Genomic DNA, 17,672 nt, shown 5'->3' with positions numbered 1-17,672 from the left:
ATCTAGCCGAATGATGACATGAATCTTTTCTAAAATACGTCACGATGAAAATCGGGGGTGCGAAGCCGGCCGGATCGCAGCGATCCATTTGATCGATAGGAAATGATTGAAATGATTCCTTGGAATTTTTTATTCGGATCGAACACCCCTGTGACATGATCCTGCCCCCTCGAGGATCGAGATAAGCTATGAGCAGCTCGAATAAAAAGCCTTCGGGCAGTAGAGACGATAAGAAGAATCCCTCGAGCAAGGAAGACAGCCCTGCGGGTGGCAAAGATGACGCTGGAGCCAGTGCAACCGGCAGCAATGGGGGTAGCAGCGCCGAGCCTCAGCAGCCTGGGAGCAAACCAGGATCTGCTGGGGCAACGTCCAGGGAAGCGGCCCAAAGACTTTTGGGTCTCGCTGCACGTGGCGAATGGGCCCCGGTTGACCAGCTCCTCAAGTCCCTGGAAAAAGCGGCGCAAGGTGCTGGCGAAGAAGGAAATCCGACACCGTTAGCCGGCGTCATGGATCCGGTAAGTTTTCCACTTGTGCCAAAAGTCCGTGACTTGGAAAGGGTTGAAAAGAATTCGTTTCGGTCGAAATAACCTAGTCTTCGAATCGGGAATAGATTGACTGAGCAGAATTCATTCACCAACGAACAGAATTTTTTTTTCCATGGGGTTACACATTCTTTTACTGTCGGAAAATCTAGCTGATTGGAAAAAATCAGTGAATATCGAACACAGTATGAACTTTTCAATTTTTCTTTCAGACGACCGGCATGTCACCGCTCATGTACGCTGTGAAAGACAATCGAACAGGATTACTGGACAGAATGATAGACCTTGGCGCCGATGTTGGCTGTCGAAATAACGTAAGTATCATCAGAAACTTTGTTTAGTGAAATCGAGTTCAAACGCCGATGTCGGTCTGTCCATTCCTTCGAGTTTTCAGGTTTCATCTTATAACTTGAATGTTTGTTCATATCGTTTTCACAATGTTTTCAACTCACGATCAGCAGAATTCGGAATAGTAGGCTTCTCAAGAAATATAGTATCACGGAAATCAGATCCCTCAAGAAAATGTGGCTGAGCTTTGTCGGCATTAATTACACGAAGTCAAACATCGCAAGCTCGCGATTCCTGCAGGGCCGTTTTGTGCGTCACGTCCGTTGTGAATTTATAACAACGGACCCCAATTACAAGAATGGCGAATAATTTCAGCACGGCGTGAAGGTCTGCTAAAGTTATAAAACGATGCCATGCGACCTCAAAAGATTTGCAAGCCGTTCGAGATCGACGCCCATCGCGGGGGGCGGGCTTCTTTATCGGTGAACGTAATCGCACCACTTTTTTGACCCACTGACTGACCGGCCTACTTAATCCTCCCGGCCTTGGCCTCACTTCACGCAATCTTGTACTACCCCTTATTCTAAACCCCAAGTCTAACATGGTTTCTAGTCAACTCATTAACAGCATCGAACTGTGTCTGTACCTTCGTCTATTTATTATTGACTTTTGCACTGCGAAATACGGGCAAAATTAAAATATGCAACAATTTGAATGACGGCCTTAAGTTGATTTTTATCTTGTAAGTTTTCACTTTCCAGAAATTTAAGTAACCAGCATAAGTAGAGTTTCACGACTACATGATTTGCTTCTTCGATAGAGTTACAGCACGACAAAAAAGGCCTCGACTATTCCTTCACGATTTTCTACCGCAGGATCTTTTTTTCCCGGATGTGCTTTATGCGGATCTAGAATTACCGATTGGCGTGAGGCTCGCTTTCCACTTTCAGAGTAGTTTTTTCGATTTTGGCCTATATACCCTCGGAAGTGTGTTTCAGACTCACGGCTATACAAGCCTGGCGTGAAATATTCGTTTTGTGCCAAAGCTTCAATAATAGTCAGCGAAATGCAAGGATTGATATATAGCATGTAATTTTACGCTCCATTTAGGGAACGTATAAAGGTTCCAAAATTTTGGAAATTAAAGAGCATAGACGAGGGATTAATCGCGATCGGTATAATTTCACACATTTGCATACATTCCCTTTAATCACACGGTCCCTTTGAGCCGCTCTGTACAGTCACTTACTCACTTTGAAGGCCTTGAAAACGGCGATCTAAACTTGGCGTGCCCACGGTTGGTTGGCGCACAGATCTTCATCGGACACGAGCCAAGGGTTGCTAATTCTGTGCTCGATTTTTGACCGTGGCTACCGTGTGAGGTGCTTGAACAATACCCAATGTATTATCATTCGCGAATGGTCGTGCCGCTGCAGTGCCTTGTGATTATTTTTATCCATAGAAAATGATACTCGATAAGCTTGCTTACGTTGGTCAACTTTGTTTGGTTTTCTTATTCTTATTGGTTGAACATAAACTAAGCGTTCGGAACACCTTGGACACATGCAGCACCACGGCCATAAAGCTCTGTTAGATTTCGGACTTGAACCGCGTGACGTATAACTTATCCGTGCGTGTCAGACGTTATACATCACAATTGTTTGCTTTCTTCTCGGAAAGTCGATAATGCAGGGTTCTCTGTTACGAAGAGGATGTCTTGAGCATGGAGAGAGAAGGGAGCTTGCATGTTCCGTATGAGTGTTAATTTTGCTCCGATAGCTTTCCACGATTTTCGTGGTTCATTGGCGAGTTCTAAGCTCCGGCTACGTAAAATCGGCGAGTCATGATGTACAACAATGATGCGGCCCGAAGTACTGTACACCCTGAAGAGTTATTCAAGGGGATCGGTATAACCTACGCGTTTGTTTATATCGATCTTTAGCTGAGCTCTAAGCACCGCTCCCTCGTGCCCGACATAATTTTCAAATTGCATGCTAATAAACAGTGATTGGAATGAGGGCTGGTTGCTACTTTCAGCTAATACTGGGCGCGGTAAAATGCAATTTACTCCCGTATTCGCCTATGGCCTTATGTTGGCTGCCTTCGCGAGTTATGACCTTAGCTGAGCCTTAGCTCCGACTTATAGCTACGATTACGCGAATATTACGATCGTGAAAGAAAAAATATTTTATATTTCAAGATTCTTCGTCCTCACTTGCTACTGTTTGTTTTCCGTAACCAGATACTGCAAATCGCTGCAAAGGCATTTACATACAACTTATCACGGTATCTTCAAATGTTTTACTGGCTCTGGTTAATCACCAAAATTCAACATGACCAACAACAGAGGTCACGAAAAAATAATTAAACCGCGAAACCAGAATTCTTTCAAGTCTACCTCATACACTCAAGATATAGCGCGTGATTCGGTTGAGTAATTAAAATCGATAGGAAGTAAACGAAGAGGCAAATGGCCAGCAGAAGTTTCATCGTTAAGAAACTAGGCGAAAACTTAGGCGATACCTGTTATCCACCTTGAAAACAATATTTCGAGTTGATTGAAACGGAACTAGAAGCGTGCGCCTAATCGCCAACTAAACGTGTTCGACACTAAACTTATACCTCTTGGATAATTACTTGTCTGGTAACCGTTGGATAAGATTACATTCATTCCCCATCAGGGTTCAGACTACGTACCCTATTTACATTTACATCTGATTATTAACTACTTCTCCATAATTTTAGGACAACTACAATGCCCTTCACATATCCGCCATGTTCTCTCGAGAGGATGTCGTCAAGCTACTCCTTAGCAAGAAAGGCGTCGACCCTTACGCTACAGGCGGGGTACGTGGATTCTAATCGCTACTTGTTTTTTTTTTTTTTTTTTTTTTGTTCGTTTGTTTTTTGATTTAATTGCGGAACTTTTCCATTCAACCATTATTGTCTACAGGCCAGACAACAGACCGCCGTTCATCTTGTGGCGTCTAGACAAACTGGAACGGCAACATCTATTCTTCGAGCACTTCTTGCCGCGGCAGGAAAAGATATCAGACTTAAAGCCGATGGGGTGAGTACAAAGATTTGGTGTGCAATAGCATTTACGCATAATGTCAAATGTCACTCGCTGTCAGCGTCGTTAGCATTGAATCAGTGACGGTGACAAGTGTAAAAAAATAACACCTCGGTTCCTGCAGCTAGTTACTGTTTATTGTAACTTTTCGGTATGTGGAACTTGGAGATCTGCTTGTTTTGGACGAGGGAAAAGTTTCAGGAGGAAGGGATAGTTTAATGCATTCCTTTGTCCAACGTTCGATCCTGCCGGGTGAACTTCTGGTGATAGATAGATGACGGTGTTCAGATCGCGGGACTGCCATCCCCCGGGGGTGGCCCTGCACCTCGCGTGACCTACGGGGCCGCCCTGAGGTATCGCGGCCTGGCACCGACGCCCACCGAGTCTTGGTCCGGGCCTCCATAATTCTTCTTTTAGTTTTACTCAATTTTTACGGAGGTTGATGCTCGGGAATTTCCCCTACAAATTGTGCATTCAGGATATCGATTCCCCGTCACGATAACGAGCTAATCTTAAGAGGACAATCCAGATTGCGAGTATGCGTATAAGTAGATAATACTATATCAGGAGAAGAAGCGAGCTTTAAATGTGCTATGTAAACGCTGTTGATGTCGCGTTTTCGTCGCGTTTTAGTCGCGTTTTAGTCGATCGAATATCATATTCGCGGATTCCGAGCTGCAAACCACGAACTCGAGTTAGTCGCGATTCGATCGCTCGGAAGCCTTGTCTTTCCGTGACGTTTCTCCTTTGTCTTGTTGCTCTGTTGTGATTTTGACAGTACAGCAGTTTGTTCAAACGATTCGATTAAACCCCACTCGTCGTCACTCCCGACTGCAGGAACAAAAAATTAGCACACCGATCAGTTCTCACGCAATAGAGATACAATGGCGGTGTTTTTACGGTACGACAAGATGAGGGTAGCTGTAAATTTCTACCGCTAAAAATTCCGGGCTTAACGAGACGTTCACGTCCACCATTATGAAGCTATGTCGACGAAGACGTCCGAAGATGGTGACCGTGCATCGGATAAATCGGAGACCATTCACACCACCGACTTCATCCATCGGAATCGGCTTCAAGCCGCAGTCGGAAAGAATTGGAAAAACGTCAACAAAACTACGTTGGAGAACACCGTGTGCCCTGACGAGGTTGCTACCATTGTTCACTCGGAATGAATTTACCATTGCCTGATTTTGGTCGCTAGTCGCATTTCAGTCCCAACTATTTCGTAATTTCCGTGAAGCTCTACGGCCATTTAAAACGTTAACTAGACACGCGAATTGATGGAAAAAAAATCTCTTCTTTCAGAGGGGAAAAATTCCGCTACTATTGGCAGTTGAGGCGGGCAATCAATCCATGTGTCGCGAACTCCTCGCCCAGCAAGCCGCGGAGCAGCTTCGAGCCACGACACCGGCTGGGGATACCGCTCTTCATTTGGCCGCCAGGAGAAGAGACGTAGACATGGTCCGCATCCTCGTCGACTATGGAACATCCGTTGACATCCAAAACGTGAGTGTAAAATGATTTTTCGATTGATTCAACAAATTCAAACAATTCGCAATCTCCGACGAGCCTTTCGTGTCACGCATTTCGTTATTAACCCTGCTTTAAATCAGAGTGCAGGTCAACAGATGAAGTTTTCTACCATAAGTACGAAAGATATTTGGCTTGTGCCATAGTCATATAATGTATAACCGTGTACAACTAGGAAGTGGTTAGTTTTGACGTGTCCCTGAAACCAAACCTTCGGCAATGCATCTTGGCGGAACGAAACTGATTCGTTGTCACATCGTTACATTATGAAAACATATCCGTTTGCACCCTTTGAAATGTCGAAACAACTGGGAACTCTTGGCGACGTTGATGAAGCACCGTACCGTGGCATTGCGGGGGTATGTGCTCACATATAATAACAAAATTAACGACTTCTCACCATCGGTCAAGTGCGTCATGGAATACGTAATCAGTGAAGCTATGGTGGGAGGACTCCATAGGTGGGCTGTATGCGTAATGTATGAGGCTAATTGTCGCAATGCGTCGTCGACGAGGCCGGGCACAACATTCAGTCGACGAAAAGCTTCGGGTGACAAGTCGGCTGCCACTTAAAACCGAGAGAACGTCTTTTTCGAGGGAACCGCGTTCCCTTCTAATTTCAATCAGGTGTTCTTTATCGTTACCATTGTCTTTCATCTGCTAACAGTCCTCTGAGATACGATAAAACTAATTCCATCATTCCGCGTAAGCTTCTCATTAATTTACACAACTGTCAACTGGTCTTCATTTAATCTTTGTGCGGTGACTTAGATGAGATTTCTTTTCTCCTGGTGTACAGAACTTTGATATTTACGAAATTAATTATTTTTGACGTTTAATTAAACTTTCGTAATTCACAAATATTTATATTGAACGTTGGCGGTGAAAAAACGAAACCTGTTATTATGGTGTACGTGATACGCTGGTACCGTTTCAAAGGGACCTAGTTAATTTATTACGTAATTTACAAGAAATGGAAGTATAGGGGTTGGTCTGAGTCTCGGTTAATTATAGGTGGTGATTTTTGTGCGTGCTTTTTCCAGGGTGAAGGTCAAACTGCCCTGCACATCGCGAGCGCGGAGGGCGATGAAACGCTCGTTAAATATTTTTATGGTGTCCGAGCCTCGGCAGCGATTACTGACCATCAGGACCGAACCCCCATGCACCTTGCCGCCGAAAATGGGCATGCCTCTATAATCGAACTCCTGGCAGACAAGTTCAAGGCCAGCATCTTTGAAAGAACGAAGGATGGATCGACGCTGATGCACATCGCGTCGCTCAACGGTCATTCGGAATGTGCCACTATGCTGTTTAAAAAAGGGGTCTACCTACACATGCCTAACAAAAGAGGAGCGAGGTCGATCCACACGGCGGCAAGATATGGCCACGTAGGGATCATCAGCACGCTTCTTCAACGAGGTGAAAAGGTAAGAATTTTCATTTAGTACGTTTACCTAGACACCATTTCCTCTCTCTTCGTGTTGCGAAGGAGAAAAATCACTGATGGAATAATCAATCGCGAATGGATCACGGGCACTTCGCTTACCAAAGAGTGCGGATAGTTAGCGAGCACCTTAGGAGTTATTTCGTTATGAAATTAACGTGCGTGTTCACCAAGCGTTACCAATGCTCCAACAAGATTCCTCGTCTGATAAAGTTTCGTCCAGCTGTAAGCGGAACCGACTCGATCATCGCCGACAATGTCCATTCCTCAGATAAAAATCACGAATCCAATAACTGTCTACAGCCAATAATCACGAATCGGCTTCCAGATGGTTTGGACAAAATGATGACATTACGAATTTACAAAATTTATCGACTCCGTTCAGGAGTGGCACAAGAAATGAGCGCTTCGGTTTGCTTGCCGTTATCCACGAGCGCATTGATCGCCAGTCGAAATCTTTGTTTGTTCACAGGTTGACGCGACGACGAACGACAACTACACCGCTCTGCACATTGCGGTGGAAAGTGCCAAGCCATCTGTGGTAGAAACGCTGTTGGGCTACGGTGCCGAAGTCCATGTTAGGGGTGGAAAAATGCGGGAAACACCGCTTCACATAGCCGCGCGAGTACTTGATGGAGACCGATGTGCCTTGATGCTTCTCAAGTCTGGTGCAGGACCAAACCTAACCACTGACGACGGACAGACTCCCGTTCACGTAGCTGCAAGCCATGGGAATCTGGCCACTATGCTGCTCCTTCTCGAGGATGGAGGAGACCCCATGTTTAAGTCAAAAGTAGGCCGCAGTCAAACGTCAGACGGTTTAAAAAAACTTGGACGCGAATCGCTTTGCTTTCACCCTTTTCTTTACACCATTTTGAGTTGCGAGTGCTGCACGACTGTCATGTACTTTACTCAGAACACACGCACCTCCGTCATGGGTAATTATTTACGTTAACGTTGAATCGCAGTGCGCTTCGTACGTCACGTACGACGCTCGCTTCTGTCATCTTTCACGATGTACCGCAGAATGCATCTTCTGTTCATCCCGCAGAACGGTGAAACGCCGCTACATCTGGCCTGCAGAGGATGTCGAGCGGACGTAGCCCGACACTTGATCGAGTTTGTGAAGGAGAGGAAGGGGGTTGAGGTGGCTACGGCTTACGTGAACAGCGTGACGCATGACGGAGCGAGTGGCCTCCACTACGCGGCTCAGATCGAGCCCTCTGAAGTGGCGAACCTGGGCGATGACCGTGCCGTGGTCCGGGCGCTGCTGGAGGGAGGTGCAGACGTTTCGCTCCAGACGAAGCAGGTCCAGGAGACGGCGTTCCACCACTGTGCCTTGGCAGGGAACAACGAGGTCATGTCTGAGATGATAGCCCACATGTCGACGACCGATGTTCAGAAGGCCTTGAACCGGCAGAACTCCATCGGCTGGACGCCGTTGCTGATAGCAGCACATCGAGGCCACATGGAGCTGGTCACCAACCTTCTGGCCAACCATGCGAGAGTCGACGTCTTCGACCACGAGGGTAGGTCGGCGCTGCACCTTGCGGCGGAACGGGGATACCTCCAGGTTTGCGATGCTCTTCTGGCTAGCAAAGCCTTCATAAACTCGAAGTCCAGGGTGGGCAGGACGGCGCTTCATCTCGCTGCGATGAACGGGTACACCCATCTGGTCAGGTTCCTCGTGCAGGACTACAGCGCTGCCATCGATGTCTTGACCCTTCGGAAGCAGACCCCCCTGCACCTTGCCGCTGGCGCCGGTCAACTCGAGGTCTGCAAGTTACTCCTGGACCTTGGTGCCAGCATTGACGCAACTGATGACCAAGGCCAGAAACCGATCCATGCGGCCGCCATGAACAACTACTCTGAAGTGGCGCAGCTATTTCTTCAAAGGCATCCGAGTCTCGTGATGGCTTGTACTAAGGACGGGAACACATGCGCTCACATCGCTGCTATGCAGGGTAGCGTCAGGGTGATCGAGGAACTGATGAAATTTGATCGCCAGGGAGTAATTTCCGCAAGAAACAAGCTCACCGAGGCTACGCCGCTCCAGCTTGCTGCCGAAGGTGGTCACGCCGAAGTTGTCAGAGCCTTGGTCAGGGCCGGTGCGTCTTGCGCGGATGAGAACAGGGCCGGATTTACGGCGGTTCATCTGGCCGCTCAGCATGGACACGGCCAGGTACTGGAGGTCATGAGGTCGTCCCAGTCTCTACGAATCTCGAGCAAGAAACTGGGCGTTACCGCGCTTCACGTGGCCGCGTACTTCGGGCAAGCCGGTGAGTTGTAGATTGTGATTTTCTGATAAAACACAAACTTGCTTAATAGCGAGTCTAGATTCGCAACGCTTTTGCTGATTCATTTCACCCTTGGATCTTGATAGGACGTGAATCATTCTTGACGACGGAGAAATAAAGGTGAACGGAAAATCGAAATTGATCGCAGGGTGAGAAGGTACACTGTTATTCACTTCGTGACTAACGTATGACATAGTAATTTGTTTGGTCCCTAACTCGTTCTGTCACATGCGATTCTTGCTGTTCCATTTTCCCAACTGTCAACGAGTGTTAACGTGCCAGTTACTCTTTCACCTCTTCCGCTTTACGATCGGAAACGAAATGTATTGCGAATAAGCTCTGCCGATTTTCGAGACCACATCTCACGCGGAATTAACAAGTTCCAGATCAATTCGGACAATCGGCATCCTGAGTGACAAATGCAACCTCCCAATGCCGTCTTACTATAAGAATACCCCTGCTGCTGCATAAAAAAACACTTAGTAAACTGTCGTGCTATGAATTCAAGGTTTCTTTCGAGATCTGGATCAGAAGATAACGAGGCGAGTAGCCAAAGAAGGTTGATTGACCTATTAACCAATATACCAGAATAGCTTAGGCTAATAATTTCGGCCGATGTTAGTCAAGGGTAAATCAAGGGGGAAGGTGGCCGAAGAAAACGGTTCTTGCTCAGGGTCGGCTGCTCATCTTGTACCGAGTCGAGCAAAGGGGGACTCATGCGGACTTGATTTCGCGTGACGACGCCCTTTCGACGTTCGTTCGACCGCAAGGCGAGCTTTGGTCAAGGTCACCTCGCACGCAATCTAACTATTTCGCGGTCTGCCAAAAATGTGAGTGCCAGGATGATTTACCGGAAATGGGTGTGCTCGGCTATACCGGGTAGCGTGTCAGGTATGCGGAGACGATAACAAATTAAAAGAAACTTTGGTTATATTCATACGTATTTTTAATTCAAGCTTGACGTTGTAACGAATGGCTATTGGATACCAATATGCCTATACTTATCCACGTCTATAAACCGCGACGGAGTTAACGTTGCGATGTACATTATTCGGGATTTACTTTTTAGGTGGAAAGTCATGGCGATAAAATTTTAATGTCGGAGTTTTTACCTGTGCAACTATAATAAATGCGGTATGCTCGGAGATCCAAGATTAGGCCCGTTGGATTTTACAAGTTTCCTTAATTACGTAAATAATCGAGATTGTTTGTTACGACCGGATGATCTCACGACACTCCGAACGGCACGCAATACTGGGTGTAAATTTTCTACAGTAAAAAGCTCAGCTAAAGATAACCCATTCAGAAATTCTTCGTGTTATTCTTTCTTTTCCACCGATTATTGGTTTTTAACCGAAACGGTGGACGGACTTCATAATAAAAATAATTCAAATACTTATTACAAATGCCATGAATTAGATTTAATTCAATACAGCAGATTGTCGCTTATACAAAGAATGGTGAATCGAAAACCCGAAAAATTCCCAGGGCTGAAGCGTAGAAATAAACTCTGACGGCCGAGGAAAGAAGCAACGAGATTAAAATCTGTAATTAGTGCATATTTATACCAACTGTTTTCCATATATATCTTATCCGCAATATCATCGTCTCTGCAACGTGAAATTCCCTTTAACGTGCTCCACCCCATGCCATGCCCCCGTGATAATAGCCTAACTTTTTTATACCCCACGTTTCAAAACTTGGTTAGTGGATTTCTAGGTTAATTACTTTCCCCTTAATATGCCATTGATTAGTACGATTAACACCCTCGTGAAACGATGCGCACGTCAGACCGTCGCGAAGTCAGCGCTATCCATTACACGGTTCAAATGAACCTTTACGAAGTGGTAATCTCATTCAATTATTAAAAATTCGTAATATCTTATACTAATCACTGTTCAAGGCAGCGCAGTGATACAGCGCCTCACTATTTATTCCATTAATCACCATGACTATCAATGCTATTTCAAACGTTCGCGATACCATCAATCCTTGTCATTTCATTTCGAAGACACGGTCAGGGAGCTGCTCACCCACGTCCCGGGAACAGTAAAGTCTGACCCACCAACGGGAGGTTCACTCGTTGGAGAGTTGGGGTCTGAATCTGGCATGACGCCATTGCACCTGGCCGCTTATTCCGGTAACGAAAACGTCGTCAGGCTCCTCCTCAACTCCGCCGGTGTCCAGGTAGGCCTCAATCTGTCAGGGAAAAGCTCGCAACTCTTTCACCAATTAACGAATGCTCGTCGATTGACTTCAGGTCGAAGCTGCCACAACGGAGAACGGATTCAACCCTCTTCACCTAGCCTGCTTTGGCGGCCATATCACGGTCGTTGGGTTGTTGCTCAGCAGGTCAGCGGAGCTTTTGCACAGTGCAGACCGGCACGGAAAAACCGGGCTGCACATCGCCGCCACCCATGGTCACTACCAAATGGTGGAGGTCCTGCTCGGTCAGGGTGCGGAGATTAATGCAACCGACAAAAACGGCTGGACTCCGCTACACTGCGCAGCCAGAGCTGGCTATCTGGATGTCGTGAAACTTCTGGTGGAGAGCGGTGCATCCCCGAAGAGTGAGACCAACTTGGGAAGCGCCCCGATTTGGTTCGCGGCATCCGAAGGACACAATGACGTTCTCAAGTATCTGATGGAGAAGGAACACGATACTTATGCGCTTATGGAAGATAGACGGGTGAGTATCAGTGTTTCGAAAGGATTTAGAAAATCCTTGTTTTAAAAACTGAAATGCGGCCAGGGTTTTTCTCTTAGGAAGCGATACTTCAGTCTCGTGATATTTTAAAACTAGACACGAGCTTACCATATCACATGAAGTTGGAAAACAGCGCAGCTAGATCTCGTGCTATTTGCTTACCTTGCCAAAGACAATGGATAATACGAATTAATATTAGTATTCGCGGTTGACTTTTGCAAGTAGTATTATAGTTCCGATTGTGGGAGGTCTGATTGTAAGATTTATTTAACCAGGCCCCGAGATCGAAATGTTCGAAGTTTAGTTTCTACAAATGAAATTATTTTCAGACGAAGTTATTGAATTTCGAATAGCGATTTGCTTTCGATCTTGTTCGGGATGCCTTCAGGATAATTCGTCGTTTGTAGAATCGGATACGAAATCGAAGCATTTCTGCGTCTTACTACATTATGAACGTTGGTAATTTAGCGTAGGAATATGACCGGGTTTTACATATCAATTCTGGCATCAGAAGCACAATGTAGATAAACGTATGGTTGAATATCACGCTTATACTATCTGAAACGTGCCCGTTGAAGAAGTCGATATTTGAAGAAGTAAATATCAACCGTAACGTTTTGCCGTCACGCGATATTCTTAACTAATCTGTCGCGCGGATAAATCCTTACTAGAGTGATCTGACAGACAGCACTAAATGGAATTGTGAATCTAGTACAATGTGCTATCTGAATGTAGTCAATAATCGTTAGAGCTAATTTGTCAGTGCCGTATCTTGTCTAGCCAAGCTTGAAAAAGCACGTGATGACCGTTTCTTGCTCTTCTAGTTCGTCTACAACATGATGGTCTGCAGTAAGAACAACAACAACAAGTCGATAGAAGAGTTCGTGCTAGTTTCTCCAGCGCCCGTAGATACGGCTGCCAAACTGTCAAACATATACGTGAAATTGTCAGAGAAAGAGAAGGAAAGGGCGAAGGATCTGATAGCGGCTGGTAAGCAGTGCGAATCGATGGCTACCGAGTTGCTAGCCTTGGCAGCCGGTGCTGACTCGGCTGGAAGGATACTGACTTCGATGGACAGAAGAAACGTTGAGTTTTTAGACGTGCTTATAGAGAACGAACAGAAAGAAGTGATCGCGCACACAGTGGTCCAGCGTTACCTTCAGGAACTCTGGCAGGGAAGCCTGAAGTGGAACGCCTTCAGGACGATCTTGCTCTTTATAGCCTTCCTCGTGTGCCCGCCGGTTTGGATAGTGTTTGCACTGCCACTGGGACACAAGTACAACAACGTGCCGATCATTAAGTTCATGTCATACCTCACGTCCCACATATATCTGATGGTGTTTTTGTTGCTAGTCGGCATAACGCCCATATATCCAGTCGTGCGCGGTAACTTGATGCCCTACTGGTACGAGTGGTGCTTGTTGGTTATGCTTTCGGGACTTTTACTGTTCGAGCTAACGAACCCGAGTGACAAAAGTGGTTTGGGATGGATCAAACTGGCTGTGCTTTTGTTCGGAGTGTTCGGAGTGGCTTTTCACCTGCTCGGTCTCGCTAGGATCGTTAAGGAAGTGGAATGGCCTACTCTGTTATACCTGCGGAATCAGCTCTTCGCCATCAGCTTCCTGCTCGCCTGCGTACAGATTCTCGATTTCCTGTCGTTTCACTACCTCTTCGGACCTTGGGCCATCATCATCGGTAACCTGATGAAGGATTTGGCTCGGTTTCTCGCCGTTTTGGCCATCTTCGTCTTCGGATTTTCCATGCACTTCGTCGCCTTGAATCAGGCTTTCGAGAATAAACCGCTTCAGCAAATTCTTAATGAGAATTCCAAAAAGGCTGCGTTTTCCGATGGTAAGTGAGACATGACATAAATGCACAAACGGTACTATAATTAATTGATATTTTCCAGCATAAACAACCGCTTGAGATTTCAAAAATCAGTACCTTTTTTTATCGATTATTCAAATACTTGCACAGATTCCGTCAGTCGTTAAATTTTTATGAAATTCCATAACTTTTGTGCTTATCGTACAGCTGTCCGATTACCAAAATCTGATAGTCAGTAGTTTCAGTTTTCAACTATACTTCTTTCAAGACATGTGAAACAGGCTTACCGCAAAAATTTAATCATTAAGGCTGGCAGAAATCACGTCACTGAGCTAGGCTCAAGTGGTGAAAATTTAGAAATTATTTTCCTCGCCACGTAAGCCTTACAGACTTTGGTATCAGCATTTTTAACGAATTTGGTAATATATTCCCACGCGATAACAGGCGTGTTGACCTTCACATACACCTCGCTATGATTACCAGCAATGTCATGGAGCGAATAATCATGTAAATATGTACATACATATACATACCTATGTATTACAGGTATCTAACAAGCGAGAGAATCTAGGGTCGAAATTAACGAGTGACTAGGGAACAATTTTATAGTCTGGTAGAATTACGAGCTTGTACGGTTGAGATTTTAGTTTACACGAGTTAAACATTGTCCTGGACCGAAGGGTATAACAAACTTGATTGTAATAGGTTTGTTGGCCAATTATACAGAGTGGATGACGGACACGCCGGCGTCAGCGCCACCCAGACGCTACGGGCGATACAAGAAAAAAAATGAGTGTTGTGACGATAGCAGTAAAGATTGTAAGTTTTGACGACTGACGATGCTGAATTCGTGATTGAATTCTACATATGATCTCGTGAATGCGGAATCCCTCCTCGATGTCGTCTCGTCTGCGCTGCATTTTGTCGGTTTTTTTTCTGTGTGCGTGTGCGTGTGCTCATTATTGCCTGACACATACCTTGGACTGTTGCCTGCGCCACTGCCCGGCGTTACCCCGAGAGTATCGATACGGCTTGGAAGCTCACGAATAGCCCCAGTGTGAAATGCAGGGTGCCTTTTGTGAGCTCTACCAAAGTCGGGATACTCTTCCGGGTACTTTTTGTTTATACTTGATTTTGAGTGTTTGACCACTGCAGCCGGAAACGGAGATTTTCGTGTGCAAATCGTTGTTCATGCATTTTGTATCGACGTTGATGTTTTTTGTGTGTGCGTGTGTGTGTTTTTACGCATTTTGATAAATCGAAATCATTTTTATACTTTATTTTTTCAACACGCCCGAAATTGTTATATGCCAGACACCGCGTCTTCTACTTGATGCATTTTCAGGCTACTGCGACTGGAAACAAGCTGTGTTTATGAAATTTTTTTGAAGATCTGTGATACCAATGCATGCCATCTAAAATGATCGGTATTTTCATACCCATTTGCCGATGAAAAATTGAGTACATGAAAAAAGCATATTGAATGAATCTTATACTGGAACAATAATCGTGTCTGACATTTCGATCCTCGCATGCTGCAAAGCTCTTGCCAAAACGCAGCCTCCGTAAAGAATAAACAATATTGAAGACATCCATGGCATGGCCTGAATGTAACATCCATCTCGCTATCGTGATCCCAAGTACAATAAAAACGTATCCACTTTACAGGAATTTTTTTTGTCCGCTTTGCATACGTCTGGTTGAGATGTGCGGAGTCGTTGAAACTGGAATTTAATCATTTTTTTTTCCCAACCTGACGTGATTCCAGGTTGGTCTATCGTGAGTCATGAATCCAACCATTTCCCACCTACAGCCGAATGCCTTGCCATAACCGCAACATGCCTTCGTGTGTGTTCTGTGTCGTCCGCGATGTTATACATACACGCATTTACCTGACACACGATGTTGCAGCCTGAAGTTTGACAGCGCATCACCTCGTGTCACACGATATTAGCAATTAAAACAATCAACACGTGTGTTACATTACAACGTGTACCTTCAGCAAACGTTGAAACGTTTGGCATATGATATAACAGTACACTGTACACGAAACGGCCAACAAAAAGCCAACAATGGTCACAGCTCCGCTCGTGTGTTTCTTATTGTTTTCCGTTTATTTGTTGGTTTACTTTATTCATGATGTCTTCTTGTTGAACGGTGTTAATTAATGACAATGGCTGCTCTGCGCACGAAAAATGCCCAAGCATGGCAATTACCGTAGCATGAGCATGACCACGTTGCGTAGCGCACCCATGTAACCCCTAACAAATTCAACGTTGAATCGGATTCCAGTAAAGATGAGTCCAGTACTAGCCTTCGAGTACCTCTTCTTCGCGGTCTTCGGTCAGACCACTCACGGGGAGCTCAAGGTCGAAACAAAGCAGCCCGAATGGACCTCGGTCCTCTTCAAGCTGGCCTTTGGGATTTACATGTTGGTCTCGGTAGTGGTGTTGATTAATCTACTTATCGCCATGATGAGTGACACTTACCAACGCATTCAGGCCCAGTCAGACATTGAGTGGAAATACGGACTGAGCAAACTGATAAGGAACATGCACAGGTAAGAGATGGCAATCCGTTAGTTCGGCATCGAGAGTGGGTTAAGTATACGAATTAAAGAGTACCTACTTCTGCAGTCGCTCTTATCTCTGCCTCTCTATACATACTTATCGTCTCGCTGCTCTTGCGCGCACTTTCTTTGTACCTAAAATCGCTGCGCAATTTCATCGGGTGCAAAACCTTGATCAGAGCGTTACTGTATAATGCGCGGCATATTTTCCCGCGACACTTGCAATACCTTTTCACCTTTATCTCGGGTAATCTTTGAGTGTCTTCTCTCTTTCTCTCTCGCTCTCTCCTTTTTTTCCCTGTCGCTCTTTGCTGCGCTCTACTAGCGAGTGAAACGTACTTTTGGGCGCAATTTACGAATGAGAGGACATTTATTTTTCCAGAACAACTACGGCACCGTCGCCGCTGAATCTGCTGACAACATGGATCGTGTACTTCATAAAACTGTGCCGGCAGCGGGCTGCGAAACGCAAACGACCCTCCCTCGTCCACATGATGGGGCTTGGTCGGACTGGACGAATGTCTCCACGGTCTAAAATGGGTGCAAAGTGGTTAGCCAAGGTGAAGAAAGGTCAAGTGAGGCCAAAAGACAGCGTCGCATTGTCGGTCGTTCATCTCAGCCCGCTTGGGAGCCAGTTGTCATTCAATAACGCGACCAGGATTGAGAATGTCGTCGACTGGGACGCGATAAGGAAGAAGTACTTAGCTCTGACGGGAAACGAGCCGGAAAAAGAAGTCGAGAAGGATGAAAAAGATGACGAGAATGAGAACGAGGACGAAAATCGACCGACGGCTTCTAACGCCTCAACAGTTCCAGTCACGGCCTCCACGCCTCCCATATAATAAAGCTCAACTTCGCTCTAAAACAGACCATGGGTGAATATTTTTCTACCGCTCATTGGAATCAATTTTACAAATTTGTGGTCTACGTGCGAAGAGCGTTCGATGGGTGCCCTGAGAGTTTTCTTTTCCAATTTTGCGGCAACTGTTTTTTACTCCGTCTACGTACTTACGCGAATTTACACATTCAACGTCAACATCGAAGACGACCTTGAAAAAACTGACTGCCACTTCGTCTTCTCGTCAAATCCTCCAAAGAAGTATGTATGTCCGATCAGGCATGTGCCGGTAAACGGTACGTAGTATTGGGCTTTGTGGTGCATGTAATATCATGTAAAATATTCCATACTCCATTTGCCTTACAGTGTTATCGTGAAATGTATACCACTATACCAGAGAATTTGAGATTATCGAGAGAAAACGTACATATTATAACGATATGTATTTGGTCGAAATAAATGTGCAACGCCTGAAGGCTGATTTTTTTAAGCATGTGTGTAGCGTTCATTGCATTTTGCGGTTTGCGTTTTGCGTTAACCTTCCGTGTCGATCC

The 17,672-nt window shown here is 45.5% G+C and overlaps 1 protein-coding gene across 2 annotated transcripts; it reads left to right on the top strand.

Moving 5' to 3' along the window:
* The first annotated feature begins 51 nt into the window (after positions 1-51).
* LOC124177160 (serine/threonine-protein phosphatase 6 regulatory ankyrin repeat subunit B) lies at positions 52-17,373 on the top strand. Of its 2 annotated transcripts, XM_046559225.1 has the most exons (14): positions 52-515; positions 755-856; positions 3,576-3,677; positions 3,784-3,900; positions 5,212-5,412; positions 6,480-6,863; positions 7,353-7,673; positions 7,932-9,159; positions 11,189-11,364; positions 11,438-11,866; positions 12,709-13,735; positions 14,417-14,530; positions 16,004-16,271; positions 16,663-17,373. In XM_046559225.1, the coding sequence occupies exons 1-14, from the start codon at positions 189-191 to the stop codon at positions 17,120-17,122; spliced, it is 5,256 nt and encodes a 1,751-aa protein (XP_046415181.1). In that variant the 5' UTR covers positions 52-188; the 3' UTR covers positions 17,123-17,373. The 2 variants fall into 2 exon arrangements, with proteins under 2 accessions (XP_046415181.1, XP_046415182.1); XM_046559226.1 differs by lacking the exon at positions 14,417-14,530.
* The last annotated feature ends 299 nt before the right edge of the window (positions 17,374-17,672 follow it).

This window comes from Neodiprion fabricii, chromosome 3, assembly GCF_021155785.1.
Source record: "Neodiprion fabricii isolate iyNeoFabr1 chromosome 3, iyNeoFabr1.1, whole genome shotgun sequence".
Classification (NCBI taxonomy): Eukaryota; Metazoa; Arthropoda; class Insecta; order Hymenoptera; family Diprionidae; genus Neodiprion; species Neodiprion fabricii.
This window is presented reverse-complemented; position numbering and strand designations above follow the sequence as displayed.

What these genes read in the sequence shown, in the direction of transcription:
- LOC124177160 (XM_046559225.1), top strand. Translation starts at nt 189, where the DNA reads ATGAGCAGCTCGAATAAAAAGCCTTCGGGCAGTAGAGACGATAAGAAG. An exon ending in TCAGACTTAAAGCCGATGGG is followed by an intron (nt 3,901 to 5,211) that starts GTGAGTACAAAG and finishes CTCTTCTTTCAG; the next exon opens with AGGGGAAAAATTCCGCTACT. An exon ending in AAAGGCTGCGTTTTCCGATG is followed by an intron (nt 13,736 to 14,416) that starts GTAAGTGAGACA and finishes TGATTGTAATAG; the next exon opens with GTTTGTTGGCCAATTATACA.